Source organism: Pelobates fuscus, chromosome 2 (assembly GCF_036172605.1).
Source record: "Pelobates fuscus isolate aPelFus1 chromosome 2, aPelFus1.pri, whole genome shotgun sequence".
Lineage (NCBI taxonomy): Eukaryota > Metazoa > Chordata > Amphibia > Anura > Pelobatidae > Pelobates > Pelobates fuscus.
The window spans coordinates 204,834,175-204,850,139 of NC_086318.1; the positions used below are offsets into that span (position 1 = coordinate 204,834,175).

The 15,965-nt window shown below is 38.4% G+C and overlaps 1 protein-coding gene across 2 annotated transcripts in view; it reads left to right on the plus strand.

Moving 5' to 3' along the window:
* The first annotated feature begins 551 nt into the window (after window positions 1-551).
* Window positions 552-15,965, plus strand: part of LTBP1 (latent transforming growth factor beta binding protein 1) — a 395,779-nt gene continuing 380,365 nt past the window's right edge. For both annotated transcript variants that reach the window (XM_063443116.1, XM_063443117.1), the window contains exon 1: window positions 552-1,498. In XM_063443116.1, the coding sequence (XP_063299186.1) occupies window positions 1,101-1,498 (398 nt within the window). In that variant the 5' untranslated portion in view covers window positions 552-1,100. The remainder of the gene's footprint in view (window positions 1,499-15,965) is intronic.

Consider the following 15,965-nt stretch of genomic DNA (forward strand, 5'->3'; position numbering starts at 1 on the left):
GAATATGTTGGTGCTTTATAAATACATAATAGAAATTTTAAAAAAACACCAGCAAAAATCAGAAAAGACTCTTCCTAGACTAGTCAGCTTACAGTTAAGAAGCAAAGTTGTACCATTGCCAGAAATGTGGTAAGAAAAACTAAACATACCACCCAATTAAAGAAATATATATAAATGAGAAAATACTAATAATTTATACAAGTTGATTTTTTAAAAAAATCTTATGAAAAAATATATATTTAATATTATTTGAAAAGCACCAACATATTGTGCTTTACAATTCTAGAAAGGGGACATTGATTATATAATGATGTGCTCAGGGAGTCTGTTTACTAAGTTTTAGTGTCAGGAGTGGGCAACTTTCTGTTCCTTAACTTATTTCACAGAAATCCCCTAACACCATAGCAGTGTGCAGGAAGGATGTCTCTGCATTGGCCACTTATCTCCCAGTTAGGATGCGCCGTGACGTCATATCTCCCCGGGATTGGCCGCTTGCTGATGACAGGCACTCACTAACTTTTAAAGCCACCTTTTTTATTTTTTTTCTCTTCTTTTTTTGAAAACTCAGCCGCAACATTCTGCTTGGTCTTCCTCACAGACAGAAAGACCTACACTGGCAGCTAAGGCAACTTAAACATCTGCTCCTTATAGAAACCTCTTGAACTGCCCCCTTTTTTATTCCCCTCCTACTTTCTTCCTTTCTCTCTCACCCTCACTCTCTCTCTCTAGCTTTCTCTCTCTTTATAAACTCCCTCTCTCACACTTTTCTTGGCTGCTGCTTTAAAACAAGATCCTAAAAGCACAGATCCATTGCTTCTTCACCATTCCCCCCTCCACCTTCCCCCTGGCCACTTGAAATCAGGTTTATAGTTACTGGCTACAACTAAACTGCTGCAAAGCCTGAAAGGTTTGCCTGGAACAAGGAGAGGATTCTATTTTTTTCACTTAACAGGCAAGAGTGAAGGAAAACCTGGAAAGAAGAATTGGGAAGGAGAGGAATAAAAAAACACCGCTTTCAGGAAGGAAAACACCAGTTTATTTCAGTTTCAGGAGAAGATATATTTATAAACGTTTGCGGGGTGTGAGTGTTGCCTGCATACATGGCTTACAACAGGTGGGGGATCGTGCTCTGTGCATTTGTTCTCCTATCTTGTGTGGCTGCTAATGTTGAGAGAGTTAGGAAGATCACTTATGTGGTTCACCCTGGACCTCCTGGTACCTACCAGCACTCTGTGCCCCTGGGCAACCGCAACACAGTGATCAGCAGCAGGCAGCAGAGCACCAGCTACGGGAGCACCCAGGAGAGGACCCGCAGGATGAGCAGAGTCAGCGGCAACCCTTCTGCCGTCCACCAACAGCAGCCCCAACACATTGCGGGCCAGACTGGACAGGCTGTGGGCAAAATGACCAGGCACTACTTCTCCAGCAGCAGTCTGCAGCACGACCCTCAGAGGAACCCTACTTTTCAGCAGTTGCAGCACAAACTCCAGCTACAGGGGTGAGAGGCTTGTTTCATTGAACTACTTGAGTACAGGCTAGGGGGGATGGGGGAATCCCTTGGACATGCTTAGAACTGCACTGTTTTGGTTATAGCCCAGAGATATATTGTAGCCATACAGATTATATAGAGGCAGGTGCTTGTGATTACCATGTAACAATTAGCCGGTAGCTACATGGATAGTTATTGTTCTGCCAAGATCAGTGGTGTAGGCTGCAACACCCACCACGCACAGCCACTTTTGGAATGGCTTTGCATGGTGAGAGTTGCATTTTGTTGCAGATGGGTGGGCATATGTAGTAAGCAGCACTTATAATGCATAACGGAGTTTTCTTATTCTTGATGTTAGTGTGAGTTATGAATGAGGATATTAAGGGAATGTGATTAATAACAGTTCTTGGGGAAAGGGAGGTGGGATTGGTCTGTAAGAATTCTGAATGGGACTGCTTGGTATTTGCAAGAAGTGCAGGGTGAGCTGGGGTGAATTACACCTTTTATATTGGACAGAAGATTTATAGAATTGTCAGTAAAATAAAAATGTACAGTTTTAAAAGTGGGACAAGTACAATGGAAAGAAACAGTCAACATACAACTTACATTTCGTTTCTATGGTGATTGCTTTACTTTTTGAACTTATCCTTACAGTCACTTTTATACGACTTTAATAGATCCTCCAGAGTCCAGTACATTAAAAACAGTGGATTCATTTCTGAAAGTGCCACTTGTAGAAAAGTGAAGCAAAGGTCTTAACTTTTAGATTCACTTTTAGAACTTTTTAGTTCTGTTTTGTGTAATTTATCACTGTTATGGGTGACACTGATCTTGAATGTGTAATTAGAATAGTGAAATTAATCATGTGCTGGAAAAGTATGTAATTGAAATGCTAAATTGATGGCACATTTAAAATGGTGTATCATTTCTGCGCACCACACACATAATATTCTCTTATATTGGTTCCAGAGTTAAATTAGGACTTAGAGTTATAAATGATATACACTGTTGACACCTGACTAACTCCCGCCACACTTTTTAAAATGTACTAATGTGACAAGTTGCTTAAAACATTTTTTTTTTACAGTGGTAAATTAACAGGCGCTCTTCAGAATATTTAATAACATCAGTAGGCAAAGGGCATTAGCTGATATCTTTGTATGCATGAATGGGTTAATTATATTGTAAAATGGCATGTGGATGCTCATGGTAGATGATGAGCTAACAAATGAAACTGGTAAATAGTATCCAGTGTCTGGCAACAAGCGCCCAATATAAGAAGCGTTGTAAAAGGGATAAAAGTGTAAATACTCTGTATAAAACAGTGATTTACATGTGATGTATCAGCTTTCCAGTTTAGTATACTAATGTACATTGTCCCAGAAACTGATTTGTTGAATGTATGTGACATCAAGACATGTTTAGGAGTAACCCTGTTATTTTTCAATGGCAGGGAAGAGATATATGCTCAATTTCTTTTTAACATTCTCAAAAATGTTAGGCGCCAGCGGTAACATTTTTAGGAGCCTTGACTTCCTGGCTTCTGGGGTTTGTCAAACCTTGCATTAAATATATTTAGTGGGTCCCTTGTGACATTGTGGCCCCGGGCTCCCACCTGTTCTTAATCCATCCTTGTTTGTAGGCTTGTGGATAGAATGTTTCATTCTTCAATCCATAATGTAACTCTAAAGAAATTCACATCAATCACTTTGTAGAGTGTCACAAAATGTCCTCAGGTAATAAAACTCTAATAAACAGATACATAAACAAATGTAAAGGCACAGTTAGAATCGTAAAATCTAAAATGGTACATGTTACCATTTTTTCCCTTTAACCAGTGATGCTTAATAAAATGTATCACTGTATCATGTAGCACAGAAACCTTTAAGTTGGCCCTGCAATATGCATTCTCGAAAAAGCCTACTTGGTCAATAGGAACATCTGGTTGAAACGATTGTCTGGGGTCGCTATATATCTTGTGCAGAGGGAACCTGCCAGTATTGTGGATCTGGATTGCTCATCTTGGTAGGTTCAATCTGATACATGAATAGCTAAGGTTCTCTATGTAGTGGCACAAGTGAGCTAAAACCTGTATGAAACGTGAGCATGGAGGGCCTATTCAAAGGATAAGCTATTTGAGCTGTTGTCCGTTCTCTGTTGTCTTGTAAACTCTTGTTTTTGGCTAATCTGACTACTTAACCCCTTAAGGACCAAACTTCTGGAATAAAAGGGAATCATGACATGTCACATATGTCATGTGTCCTCAAGGGGTTAAACTACATTTGTTTAAGAGAATGGTAGACAAGGATTATTTTATGTATTTTGGGAAAATTAGAGTTAGTTATTTACTCAAACCATTTAAAAAAGTAAATACTATATATATATATATATATATATATATATATATATATTCAGTTAAAGTTAAATTACTGAAATGTAATGATGATAGGTAAAGTAACAACATTAAGGACTGAGCTTGTGAATCCAAGACAGTCGGCAGGTATTTATCTGGTAGAAAAATGTTAATTCTAATCATAATTTGTAATCTAGAGACAGGAGAATTAACAATGGAGATCACTGATAACGGATCACATTAAAAGATCATAGCCAGATAATGACAGGAGCCTCCTTTATCCCTCTGGGGTCAAGGGGGGTGTGCTTTCAAGCATTTCGTAGCATTGTTGCATATGAATGAGTTAATATAGTTCAAGGAAGACTTTGTGCCGACAAATTCACCACCACGATGGCGTATACTGCTCTAAAAATACATTTTATTAGTTAAGCTTGTAAACTACACTTTTTTATGCTTCCCTGTCAATTTCAGCCTAATGGTCATCCTATACTTGGTTGGTTGTCAAAGAGACAAGTTAGATCACTGCACTGATCCTATGCTACTGCTTAATACCAGAGGCATAGACATCTTAAAGAGCTGTTAGCCATCACACTAGTTGAAGTCCATTATTCGTCAGAGAGGAGATATACCAGCAGGTGCCTGGGATCTTGGACTGGAGACTTTATAAGGCTTATTAAGCTCATCATTAACATATTTTACATGCCTCATGTTGGCCATTAAGCCTGTTGCAGTCAGCAGTAGCAGACAGATATAACAGTGATGGCTATCCTTGGCGGCACCACTCTGTTTTTGGGCTACAAATCCTATGAATTGTAGACTAGTGATAGGCCAGCAATACATCATGAGGAATATAGCTTGTAAACAAATATGGACCATTGTTAGCCAGCACTAGTCAATGCACTGCAGCCTGAAACATCACACTGACAGGTATCAACATAAAACATCTTATTTTGCTACAGTTCTTATAAGGACTTCAGCATTTGATCATTTTAGAGGGGAAATTAAAGGGACGTATAATCACCAGAACAACTACAGCTTTTTATGTTTGTTCTGGTGAGTATAATCATTCCCTTCAGGCTTTTGCAATAAACATGTTTTTTCATAGAAAATGCAGTGTTTACATTACAGCCTATGAATACCTCCACTGGCCACTCCTCAGATGGCTACTAGAGGTGCTTCCTGTGGCAGTGCTGCACATTGTGCATCACTGACATTCAGTGTATCCACCCTCTGCATGGAGACATTGAACTTTCCTCATAGAGATGCATTGATTCAGTGCATCTCTATGCGGAGATGCTGATTGGCCGGGGTTGGGTTTGGCTTGCGCTTGCTCTGCCCCTGATCTGCCTCCTTGACAAACTCAGCCAATCCAATACTTTCCTATGGGAAAGTATTGTGATTGGCTTTACTCACCACTTCTGATTAGGTCAGCCAAGCAGGCACATCAGGGGCAGAGACTGCAGCAGCAAACTGGAATAAAAGCAAGATTTTACTATATGTAGGGGGCTAGATGGTGTTTTTAACACTATAAAGTTAGGAATACATGTTTGTATTCCTGACCCTATAGTGTTCCTTTGAGTGAATTTGATATATTTTGTCCTCATATTCATGATCTCTTTTCTCCAAAACATTTACATTTTGTTAAATGTTTACATTTTTTTAATAAAGAATGGTTCAGACTCCTAGACTAGAACCAGCACCATGCTGACAAGACCCCAAAGATTGCAACTGTACAGCCTATGGTTGTTTTCTGGTTATTTGTACTTTTGGATCACACCCTATGCTTTGGTTTAAAAAAAGCTATGTTTAAAACAGTGATTCTATGATAAAGGCGACTAAAGAAATGCTGAATGAATCAAGGTCTTGCGTTAGATATGTAGATGATGTGTAATAGTACATTTTGAATTTGCATAAATGAGTGGGGAGTTTTAGCGTGTTTTGCTCTTACCGCATTATTCGTACTTACTCTAAAGGAAACATAATTTAGATTTTCATGTGGACGTTAATGTGGAAATTGAGTTGGAAATGATTGTGTTTTTAAAAATCAATGATGGAATTCTTCAGACTGGTCAGGAGCCATCATTAACCCTCTTTATGTCTAACTGATATTAAATCGTTAACTTTTCAGTCCATGTGTTTAATGTACCCATTTAGGTTCAGCTTTAGAACAATAGCTTTGTTCTCTGAAAAATAATGTTTGTATTATATCAGTAGACATTCATTCATCAGTTCAAAGTATTTTAGTTCACATTTGGGTACACTTAACAAACAACAGGACAGCCAACTTGCAAAATTGAAATGGCTGAATTTAACAATTTTCCAGTGTTATTATGGCTTTGATTGTGTTTTTTTCCCCATTAACTCAGCTCATTGTTTAGTGAAGAAAACTAAACATTAGGATGTACAAAATAAAGCCAAGAAGGAGGTGGAATTTTGACAATATTAAAGGAACCCTTTACTCACTGATTAAAAAGGGGAGGAAGGCAGGTGCGTGCTTGTACAGTGAAACTGCCACTTACATAAGATCTGTGGAGCTACTGGCAGTTTAAGAAAACCTCCCTGGCTGTCTGACAGGCAAGGAGTTATAGCCGCCACTGTGGAAGGGGAGAGGTATAACCACTACATTGTTAAGGGCCCTGACTGAGCACTAGGGCCAATAAGGGTCCCTCTAGAGATATGCAGTCCAGTTGAGGAGTTACAATTAGACTGCATGGAGGCAATTGGGTGCGGGCCCATTAGCGGGGTGTCCTTTTTTTATCCTGCGCGGTAGTCTCAGGAGAATGTGATAACATATGTGAAAAAGCTGTGCCAGAGGAGAAGAATAGTGCATTGGCATTTGCAGCCAGATCATCTCTGGACACCAGAGAAGTCAATCTTTGTTTGTTCCTGTCTAGCAGTGTATATCAATATCTTGTCCATGACTGTTTGTGTGTGTATCAATTGCTGTGTTTGTGAGTATAGTGTCTGTGTTTAGGATTGTGTATGTGTGGAGGGGGGACTTTGGGGTTGTAAGTGGCCCAAAGTGTTCTAGTGGCAGCCCTGCAGCAATCTTAAATGCTTTATATGTGTTCCATAAAGTAAAGGGTGAAATTGGTATCAAAAGATAAACAATAGATCAAGGAATGCATTAAAGGAAGCAATGTGGATGTCCAAAATAACCATGTTTTTTGCTACTCTCTAAAAGTGGAATTTTACTTTTCAATTAACTTTTCAGAACAATATAAACATAATGCCTGGTTGCTGTGCTATGCTTATATTTCATATGGTAGTGTCAGATTTATAAACAGTACGATAAAAAGCTTATATAGAATTTGAAGCCATATAGACTGTTTTATTGTTACCATATTTACTACTCAACAAGCTCCTACTGATCACTATGAAAAGGAAAACACCTTTTTTCTGTACAACTTCATTGAAACATGGTACATATGTATGTTCCAGGTCCCCAAGGAATATCTAGATTGTAAGCTTGTTCGAACAGGGTCCTCATCAACCTATTGTTCCTGTCAAAATTTGTAATAGTTTGTCTCATTTGTTGTTAAATTCATCCCTGTATAATATTGTAAAGCACTGCGGAAGAATTCAGAGCCATATAAATGCCAATAATAATGACAAATACTTTCAAGTAAATGAGTAGGCTTCTTTCCAATTACTGTTCAAAATACCGTAAATCAAAACGTGGTGTATACTCTTTATGTTGTATGACTTTGACTATAGATTTAATTGAAAGAATTCCATTCCACTCCAGTGGCATTAGAGTATGAACTAGTATGGTTAGAATGGGGTGGTGTGTAAATCAGGGGTTTCAACCAGTTTGCTATGGCACACTGTGCTTAAAGTAAAACATGTGATATATTGAAAACTATTAATATGACATTTGACCTTCCTAGAATGTGCTTGTGTGCATGCTTATACTTTGAACTCAGAATGTCTGCTTTTTAGACAATGTGGAATGCTTATCTAATTACAAAGCCTTATAGGCTAACTACAAAAGACAAAATGTGCCAAAAATTAGTTACGTTTGTAGCTTCAACTTTGAATAAATACCAATCATCTGAATTAAAGAAATAAATTTCTAAATTAGTTACAAATCATATTGTCCTAGATTAACCCTGAGTTGGACCAAATAGCTGGGAAGTATATTTCCTACATAGACATAGAATACATAGACGCCGCACGTCTATGGAATTATGTGCTGAGCGTCGAGGAATGCGGGCGCCATCTTGGACCGGTCCCGCTCTACTGAATCTATTGAAGAACCCTTGGAAAGTCCATCTCACAAAAGGTAAGTGAAGGGCATGAATCATTTCCTTCTGGCATTTTCATGTGAACACTGCCTTTTCAGAGAAATGGCAGTGTTTAGATTGCCCCCTACGGATTAACTCTGTGACCACTACTCAGATGGTGCTTCCTGGGGCAGTGCTGCACACGCTCTGCATGGAGACGATGAATTTTCCTCATTGAGATGCAATGAATCAATGCTGAGGAGTTGCTGATTGGCCAATTTGGCATTTGGCCCTATCAATCCTCCATGCCAGTTTCAGAAAATCCGATGCTTTCCCTGTGGGAAAGCATTGGATTGGCTAAAAATCGTAAATTCTCATGATGTCACCAAAGAAGCAGATCGGGGCAGGGCCAGCGCCGGAAAAACCCACATGGCATTGGAAACAAGGTATGTTTTAACCCCTTCTAAAGGGTCCATGGGGGGCAAGCCACCTAGATGGGGGTTTTAACACTATAGGGTCAGGAATACATGTTCGTGATCCTGACCCTATAGTGTTCCTTTAAATGACGACCTTCTGTTGCATCCCAAATGTAAAATATAACGAGAACTGGTAAAGTTTTGACAAACTATTTTGTGCCAGATGGATTTTGTAAATATTCAGCAGCCCTTCATGTTATGGTAAAAAATTAGAATTCATAGTTTCATAAAGGTGAATTGACAGCTTTTGAAGAAATTGTAGGATTGTGTGACATAAGTCTCCAGTCAGAGCTGTTTCTTTATATTCAAGACTGTTAGTAGCTATGTGTCTGACACTCATAATACTACATGCTGGAAATCCACTTTAACCACTTGGTTTATGGCACTGTTCTTAAAATAACTCTCAGAATACTCTACAGTCAGCCATCCCAAAGGAAGGGATATTTTCTCTCTATATGAAATAATTTCCCCTTGTACATAGACCATGCCCTTCCTGTTTAGCCATTCTTTCATCGCAAACACTAGACTCTAAATGCTATGTAAGCAGATCAAATGATTTATGCGCTCGATGTTACAAATTCAAGCAAAACAGTAAAGATTTGTAGAGACTAGAAGCTTCTTTGAGCAGGGCTTTCGTCAAATCTTGTTCCCATATCGTGTTGGTTAGTCATTAATTACTTGTATGTTTTGCATACATTTTGTACAGCACTGCGACTGTGTTGGTGATTTATAGCTAAAATAACACAAGAACATGAGTACGGGTATTATTTGAATGTGTTAAACACTAAATTCATTTCATCGGTGTGCACTGCACATTTAATTAAAGTGTGCACACAGGGATTCTTCTAGATATAGATATATATTTCTCAGTCATTAAAGGGACACTGTAGGCACCCAGACCACTTCAGCTCATTGAAGTGGTCTGGGTGCTGTGTCCCTATTGTACTTAGTGCTGCAATGTTTACATTTCAGCACTAAGTCTACACTCAGTGGCTGTCTACCAGTATCCAGCATCAGATTTTCCCCATAGGAAAGCATTGAATAATGACATCGGTGGGGGAGGAGTGTGAGTGTAGCCTGACCCAGCACCGAGGGACATCAGCGCTGGTTTCAGGTAAGTGGCTGCTTCGTTTTCCTGGCACTGTAGGATCCCTTTAAGAACATATATGATTATTAAAAAAAATACTAGCTAAACCTTATAGGGAACCTATAGTCTTGAATATATATATATATATATTTGTATTTATTTATTTTTTTTCTAGTCTATAAGGTCTATGATATTACTGTAACCTCTGTCCATCCCATTGTAGTTTGTAAAATGCCATTTAAGCATATTTTACTCAATGTATTTACAGCGCCAAGAATTGTTTTGGGTACCTGTAGTGGTCTTTTAAGTTTTAATGCAAAGTTAATAAAGTAGTCGCAAAATACCAACATTTTGTTCTTGGAATAATGGCATATTTATATATATCCTGCCAATTTTCGCATTCACTTATCTTCAACCTGATAATCAACCAAAACTAACAAATAGGTGCAGGTAGGGATCTACATGAGGTATAAATCAGCCGTGCATCAGGGTGAGCCTAGACATATTTAGAACATACCCTGCACATCCCTATGCTCCTTTTTACCTATGTCTGCTAGTGACAGGATATTATGGTACTCCAGCTGTTTTTGATGCAACTACTACCATGTCTACAGGTCCATAAATTAGACTTGTGCATAGAGGAGTGGGAAAATTGTTTGGCCGAATCATTTTGTCAGAAAAATGATTTTTTTTTGTGTGGTTTGAATTTATCCTTGTGACATTTCAATATAGATGAATTTCATACATGCAGTCGTTTTGTGTAAAATTATTAGGAAGAACCAAAAGGGCACCTTAATGTACTGCACAATAAATATATAATATAATATTATGTATATATTTTGTAGTACACACATTTTCTCACCAACTGGTTTACAGATGAAGTGATAAGAAGTAACCAAATGAGTAAAAAAAGGAGGAGCAGTAAAAATAAATACAAATCAATATTACATATAAATATAAAAAAAAATGTGTGTGTGTGTGTGTGTGTGTATATATATATATATATATATTTACTGCTCCTCTCCTCTCTTTGTCACTTTTCACTTGGGCTTTGAACATAATTAACATTAAATGACTGTCCACTAAATATCAATCATCTTTCTTCCTATAAATCATCTCTTTTTTTATATACCATGCATAGAACCCCAAATCACAAATCAAATTAAGCTGTTATCCATTGTCCCTTTTGGTTGTTTTATGATATGTCTGTATGGCATGTTGGAGTTACGACCCACCCATCACACAAAATTCTGAATAATCGCAATTGCTTTGAAAATATATATTTTTTTCATTATTTCTTACCAGAAATAGCTAGTGGAACAAACATACTTTTGCAGATATATTTAGATTATGCGATTTAAAAAAAAAAAAAAAGTGTTTGTGTTGTATCTCTAAAAAGAGGTTTTGTTGGCTGTGTATGATGGGAGTTGTAGAGCACATGGTATGCGTATGCACCCGAGTAAGTACATGAATCTGTTTGTTCAGTGAAACAAACCAATTGGGTGATACCCCAGAGGAGGAGATTTATAAAACACGTTATTAGTAAAGTTGTGCAATTGTGTCGCAGTGTTGTAAAAGTACGGCAAATACATTAACACGGTTACCAATGGAATCAGCAGGGTGGCTTCTATTGAGATAGCTCCAAATTTTGAACATTGCCTCAAAACCATTCATATCTCCAGAGTTCGGACTATCTAAAGCAGAAAAAGTAGCTGCTAAATTGATTAATTATATCCATTGTACCTCCTGTTATCCAACCTAAAAAGTAGTTATTTTCTGAAAAGAAAATTGTCCATGTTTTCAGTCATTTTCCATCTGCCCCTCTTTTTCATCCTAATGTCCTTCTCTAAGAACTAAGAATTTCTTGGCTGTGTGAGTGTGTAACATGAATCTGTTTATAAATGAAACAAGATTGTTCTTCTAAATTAAATTCTCGGTTGCATAATTGGTTATGGTACATCATGAAGTCCTGGATTAGCTGTCTTCTCTGACCACGTGTCCTATCATTTCCCCTAGAATAACATTTTTAATCTCTGATCATTTGTCATTTAAGAAGTGAGTGTTTGATTATTGAAAATAAATCACTACTATTAATCAAGTTATTCAAGTCATCTAATAGACTGTCAATTTATAGAATGTTCTATTTTGTATTTAAAAACATGTAATTAAATTAACAGTTTTATTTCAAAAAAGTTATCATAATGCAAAGAAAAGTATACAAAATTAATTAATGTAAAATACTGCACAGCATGTTTGATGGTGTAAAGAACTTAAAGGTTCTACCTCTTCATTGATAGCTATAATGCCTGTGAAAGATATCCATTATATATAAGGATTCAGTCTTTGGTGGAACAATGGGTTGTAGTAAATATTTAACTTAAGATTAGTAGTTTAGAGTGCCAATTTACACCAAATAAATCTGTCAGCTTTAGATAGTGTTAACTTCATTCTAAAGAGATCTACACTAAATATTTACTAGTGGATAGAATGGAATGATTAATTTATACAGTGCTGTGTTAAAGGATCACTATAGTGTCAGGAAAACAAAGCCGTTTTCCTGACATTATAGTGCCCTGAGGGTGCCCCCACCCTCCGGCTCCCCATCCCGTGGCACTGAAGGGGTTAAAACCTCTTCAGCAGCTTACCTTAATCCAGTGCTGGGCTCCCTCGGCGCTGGTGACCTCTCCTCCCCTACCGACGTCAGTTCCCCCATCCGACGTTAGCGGAGCCGAATGCGCTCTGCACGAGGGAGGCGAAATGTGCCTCCAGCATCGCAGATGCGCCTCTAGTGGCTGTCCGGAAGACAGCCACTAGGCTAGAGGCTAGATTAACCACAAATGTAAACATAGCAGTTTCTCTGAATCTGCTATGTTTACATCTGAAGGGTTAAAACCTGAGGGACCTGGCACCCAGACCACTTCATTGAGCTGAAGTGGTCTGGGTGACTATAGTGTCCATTTAAGAAGGGGAAAAAAAGCATTGCAGATAGTCATTCAAATTGCATACATTGTAAGAAGTGGTTTATTCAGTAAACAAGTGTATTGAAAACGGAATAGGAAAATGTAGGCCAAAACAGTTTTTCTCCAACACAGCCTTATTGCAGCTTGACTATATTAGCTTGGATTTTGTTATTTAGTGTTCTTCCCCATATTTAGTGTTCTATTGATGTACTCACGCTATGAATGTTGGAGACAGTTCCCTAATATCCCCAAAAGCAGGAATTAATGGCAGAAGAATATACACCATTATGTTTTGAACTGCAGAGTTAAAGGGGGGAGGGGGACATGACACTATAGTGTTCCTTTAACCTAAACCCCTAACTCTAGGTCCAGGGACAATGCAAGGATTTTTGCCACCATTGACAAAGTTCCATTTTGGCACGCAGGCAACTACATTATCTTCATAGTTACATAGTTACATAGCTAAAATGTGTGTCAGACTTTCTCACATTTGTTTTGCTGTTGATCCAAAAGAAGGCAGAAAACCCAGTTTGAAGCGCCTCCAATTTTGCAACAAAAAACGAAAATATTCCTTCTTGGCCAGAATGGCAGTCCAATTATCTCTGTGGATCAAGAAACTATTTTCCTACTAATTAAAAATGATATCTCTAAATATTGTATTTTTGCAAGTATGCATCCTGTTGCTGTTTAAACATCCGTACAGACTCTGATAAAACCACCTTTTCAGACAGAGAATTCCACATCCTTATTGTTCTTACTGTAAAAAAACAGTGAATTGAAAAGCTGTGCCTGATGTTCAGAGTAGGAGTCACAGCGTGGAGGTGGATTAGCAGGGTCTGGTGCAGGGTAACCGCACGCCCCCTGGTGTTGAGCACCAGCGTTTGTGCAGCCACATACCAAGACCCTGAATCAGCTTAAGCGGATACCAGGAACTAGGAGCTTGGAAATTAAGCAGACCTCCCAGGAGCTGAATATGGAGGCTCTGCAGCAAGATTGTATCCAGTACAGAAACAAGGCAAGACTAGAAATAGACACCAAACATGAAAACAAGACAGAACTAATAGAACCCAGAACCAGAGAAGGATAGTAAGCTAAACCCAGAACATATACACAAGACACGAGGAAAACATGGACATAGCATGGGCAAGACTGGACAGGACTGTACATGGACTGGGTATACAAACTAAAACAAGACAATATAACATAGGCAAAACAAGAGGAGAATTAACTAAGTACTACATATGGAAATCATGGGGATTTAGTCACACTATATGATCATACATTGCATAAGCCTGCCAACAACGCCAATGTACCCCATATCTGGCAGGTCCTACACTGCCTAAAGTATGCTAAAAACAACCAAAAGACATATATAGCACTTACCTGCAAGAAAGGGCAGAAGCCTTGAGGAGCTGCCTGCAGGAACACTGAAACAGAGTGAAAGATGGAAAACAAACGGGTGTGGCAACATAAAACAAACATTTAAATGAAACCTGGAGACTGGGAAATCCATGGATGAACTATAGGAATGAACCCAGAAATCCCATCATAAAGAAAACCAGACATAGACTAGAAAACCAAGCAAGAATAGCAAAAAGAGTACTGGGTACCAGAAGCCAAGTCCAGACATCAGAACAGAGCAGAGCAGGACGTGACAGTCACCCAGCAGCAGAGAGGGCTCCTCTGAAGCAGCACCAACCCTAGAGAACCCCTACAATTCGGTGCCCTAGGCAAATGCCTTATTTGCCTAATGGTAGAGCAGGCCCTGTCTAGGTACCCAAATCTTAAATCTTAAAACTCCTCAAAACCTAACTATAACCCTATTTTTACTTCAGTGCTGTAGGCGCTTGAATTTAAAGTTGGGTTTTAATAAGACTACTTATAGAAATTGCAACATCATCCTGTTTAACAGAGATAGTTAAAATGCATCTCTTTGATGACAACATGTTAAATGTTCACATTTCAGTGTAATGATGATATAATGGTGAATGTACCAATCTAGGCCTGAATAGTAAAATGTCTTATGCAGAGTGCCATGGCAACTTTAATCAGTGGTGTGAAAGATAAACCATGTAATATACCGAGAATGTCACATATTCTCTCTAAATGCTGGCTATCATGACGTGACCTAGAAGGTCAGAAAGCCTTAAAGGGTGCTAACTACTTCGTAAACATAGTAATCTGAACATTCTATGCCAATGTTTTATTCAACCACAATCCTGCTGTGAACCAATCTGTGTGCATACTTTGTATAACACTTTTTATGGTTAGTGTATCTAAAAAAGAATTGTAATTTGAAGAACATTGTGGTGTGTTTCCACAAAACATTATTAGACAATCCACAAACGATCTTCATATTTTAAGTTGAAAGATATTTTCCGGAAAGATTGAATCCTCAATTAGCATTATAATTTTTTTTATTTAATCATTGTTTTTAAGGAACACTCCGGGCACCATAAAAAGGTACGTGCCCTTTTTTTGTTTTTGGATATCCAGTCACACATAGCTGAACATAGCAAGCAGAACAGGCTAGATAAAGGTAGAAACTGCATATTTTATTTTAGGTTATAGTAAAAGTAAAGTGGTGGTTAGTAGTAAGTAGTAGTAAGATATATAGTTGCTGGTAGAAGGAAATAAGTGGTGCAGATCAGGAACTAAGAATGTCCTGTAACTTGTAACTTAATATGCGAGTGTGAGAGAGGTGACATAAAAGAAGTATAAGCGTATAAAACCAGCATTAGTATGTACTGGTATGCTAGCAAATTGGCATTTTTTTTCTTAGAGAATGTGTTTGTCAGTCAGCCAATGCCTTCTAATTCATTTTGTAAGAAATACGGGGTACTCATCACATGGATCTGCACTGGTGGGGAATGGAATGCTTTGGCCAGGTTGCCTGCATTGTTTCTAAACTGAAGTTTAATCAATATCCACAAATGGGTCTGTGAAGACATCCTTTGAGTAAGCAGTAGGTCTTTGCTTGTGTCTTAGTCCTTGCAGGGTAGGCCTAGTATGGTGTGTTCTCTGGAGCTTTGGATGATTGCATGGTTGCAAATGATGAGGTCTGATCTAGATCTTTTGGCGGCTGACAGCCACAAAGTAGTGGTAAAAAACATTATTTTGGTATCCTTACGAGTGTAAGGTAGGCCACCAAATACTGGATTATTTTGGCAAACTCTGCTAATAAGCTCCTGCCAGAATGCAGTTAGGAGACAGTCCAGAGCCCTCCCGTAAGGATACTCTCCCCACTACAGCTAGGAGCAGGTTGAGGAGGTTGATCATGGGTATTCACAGTTGGGTATGAAGAATACTGTGTCAGTCATTCCTAGAATTGGTGGCAGGATAACTCCCACCGACCCAAACGTGGCAGACAGGTG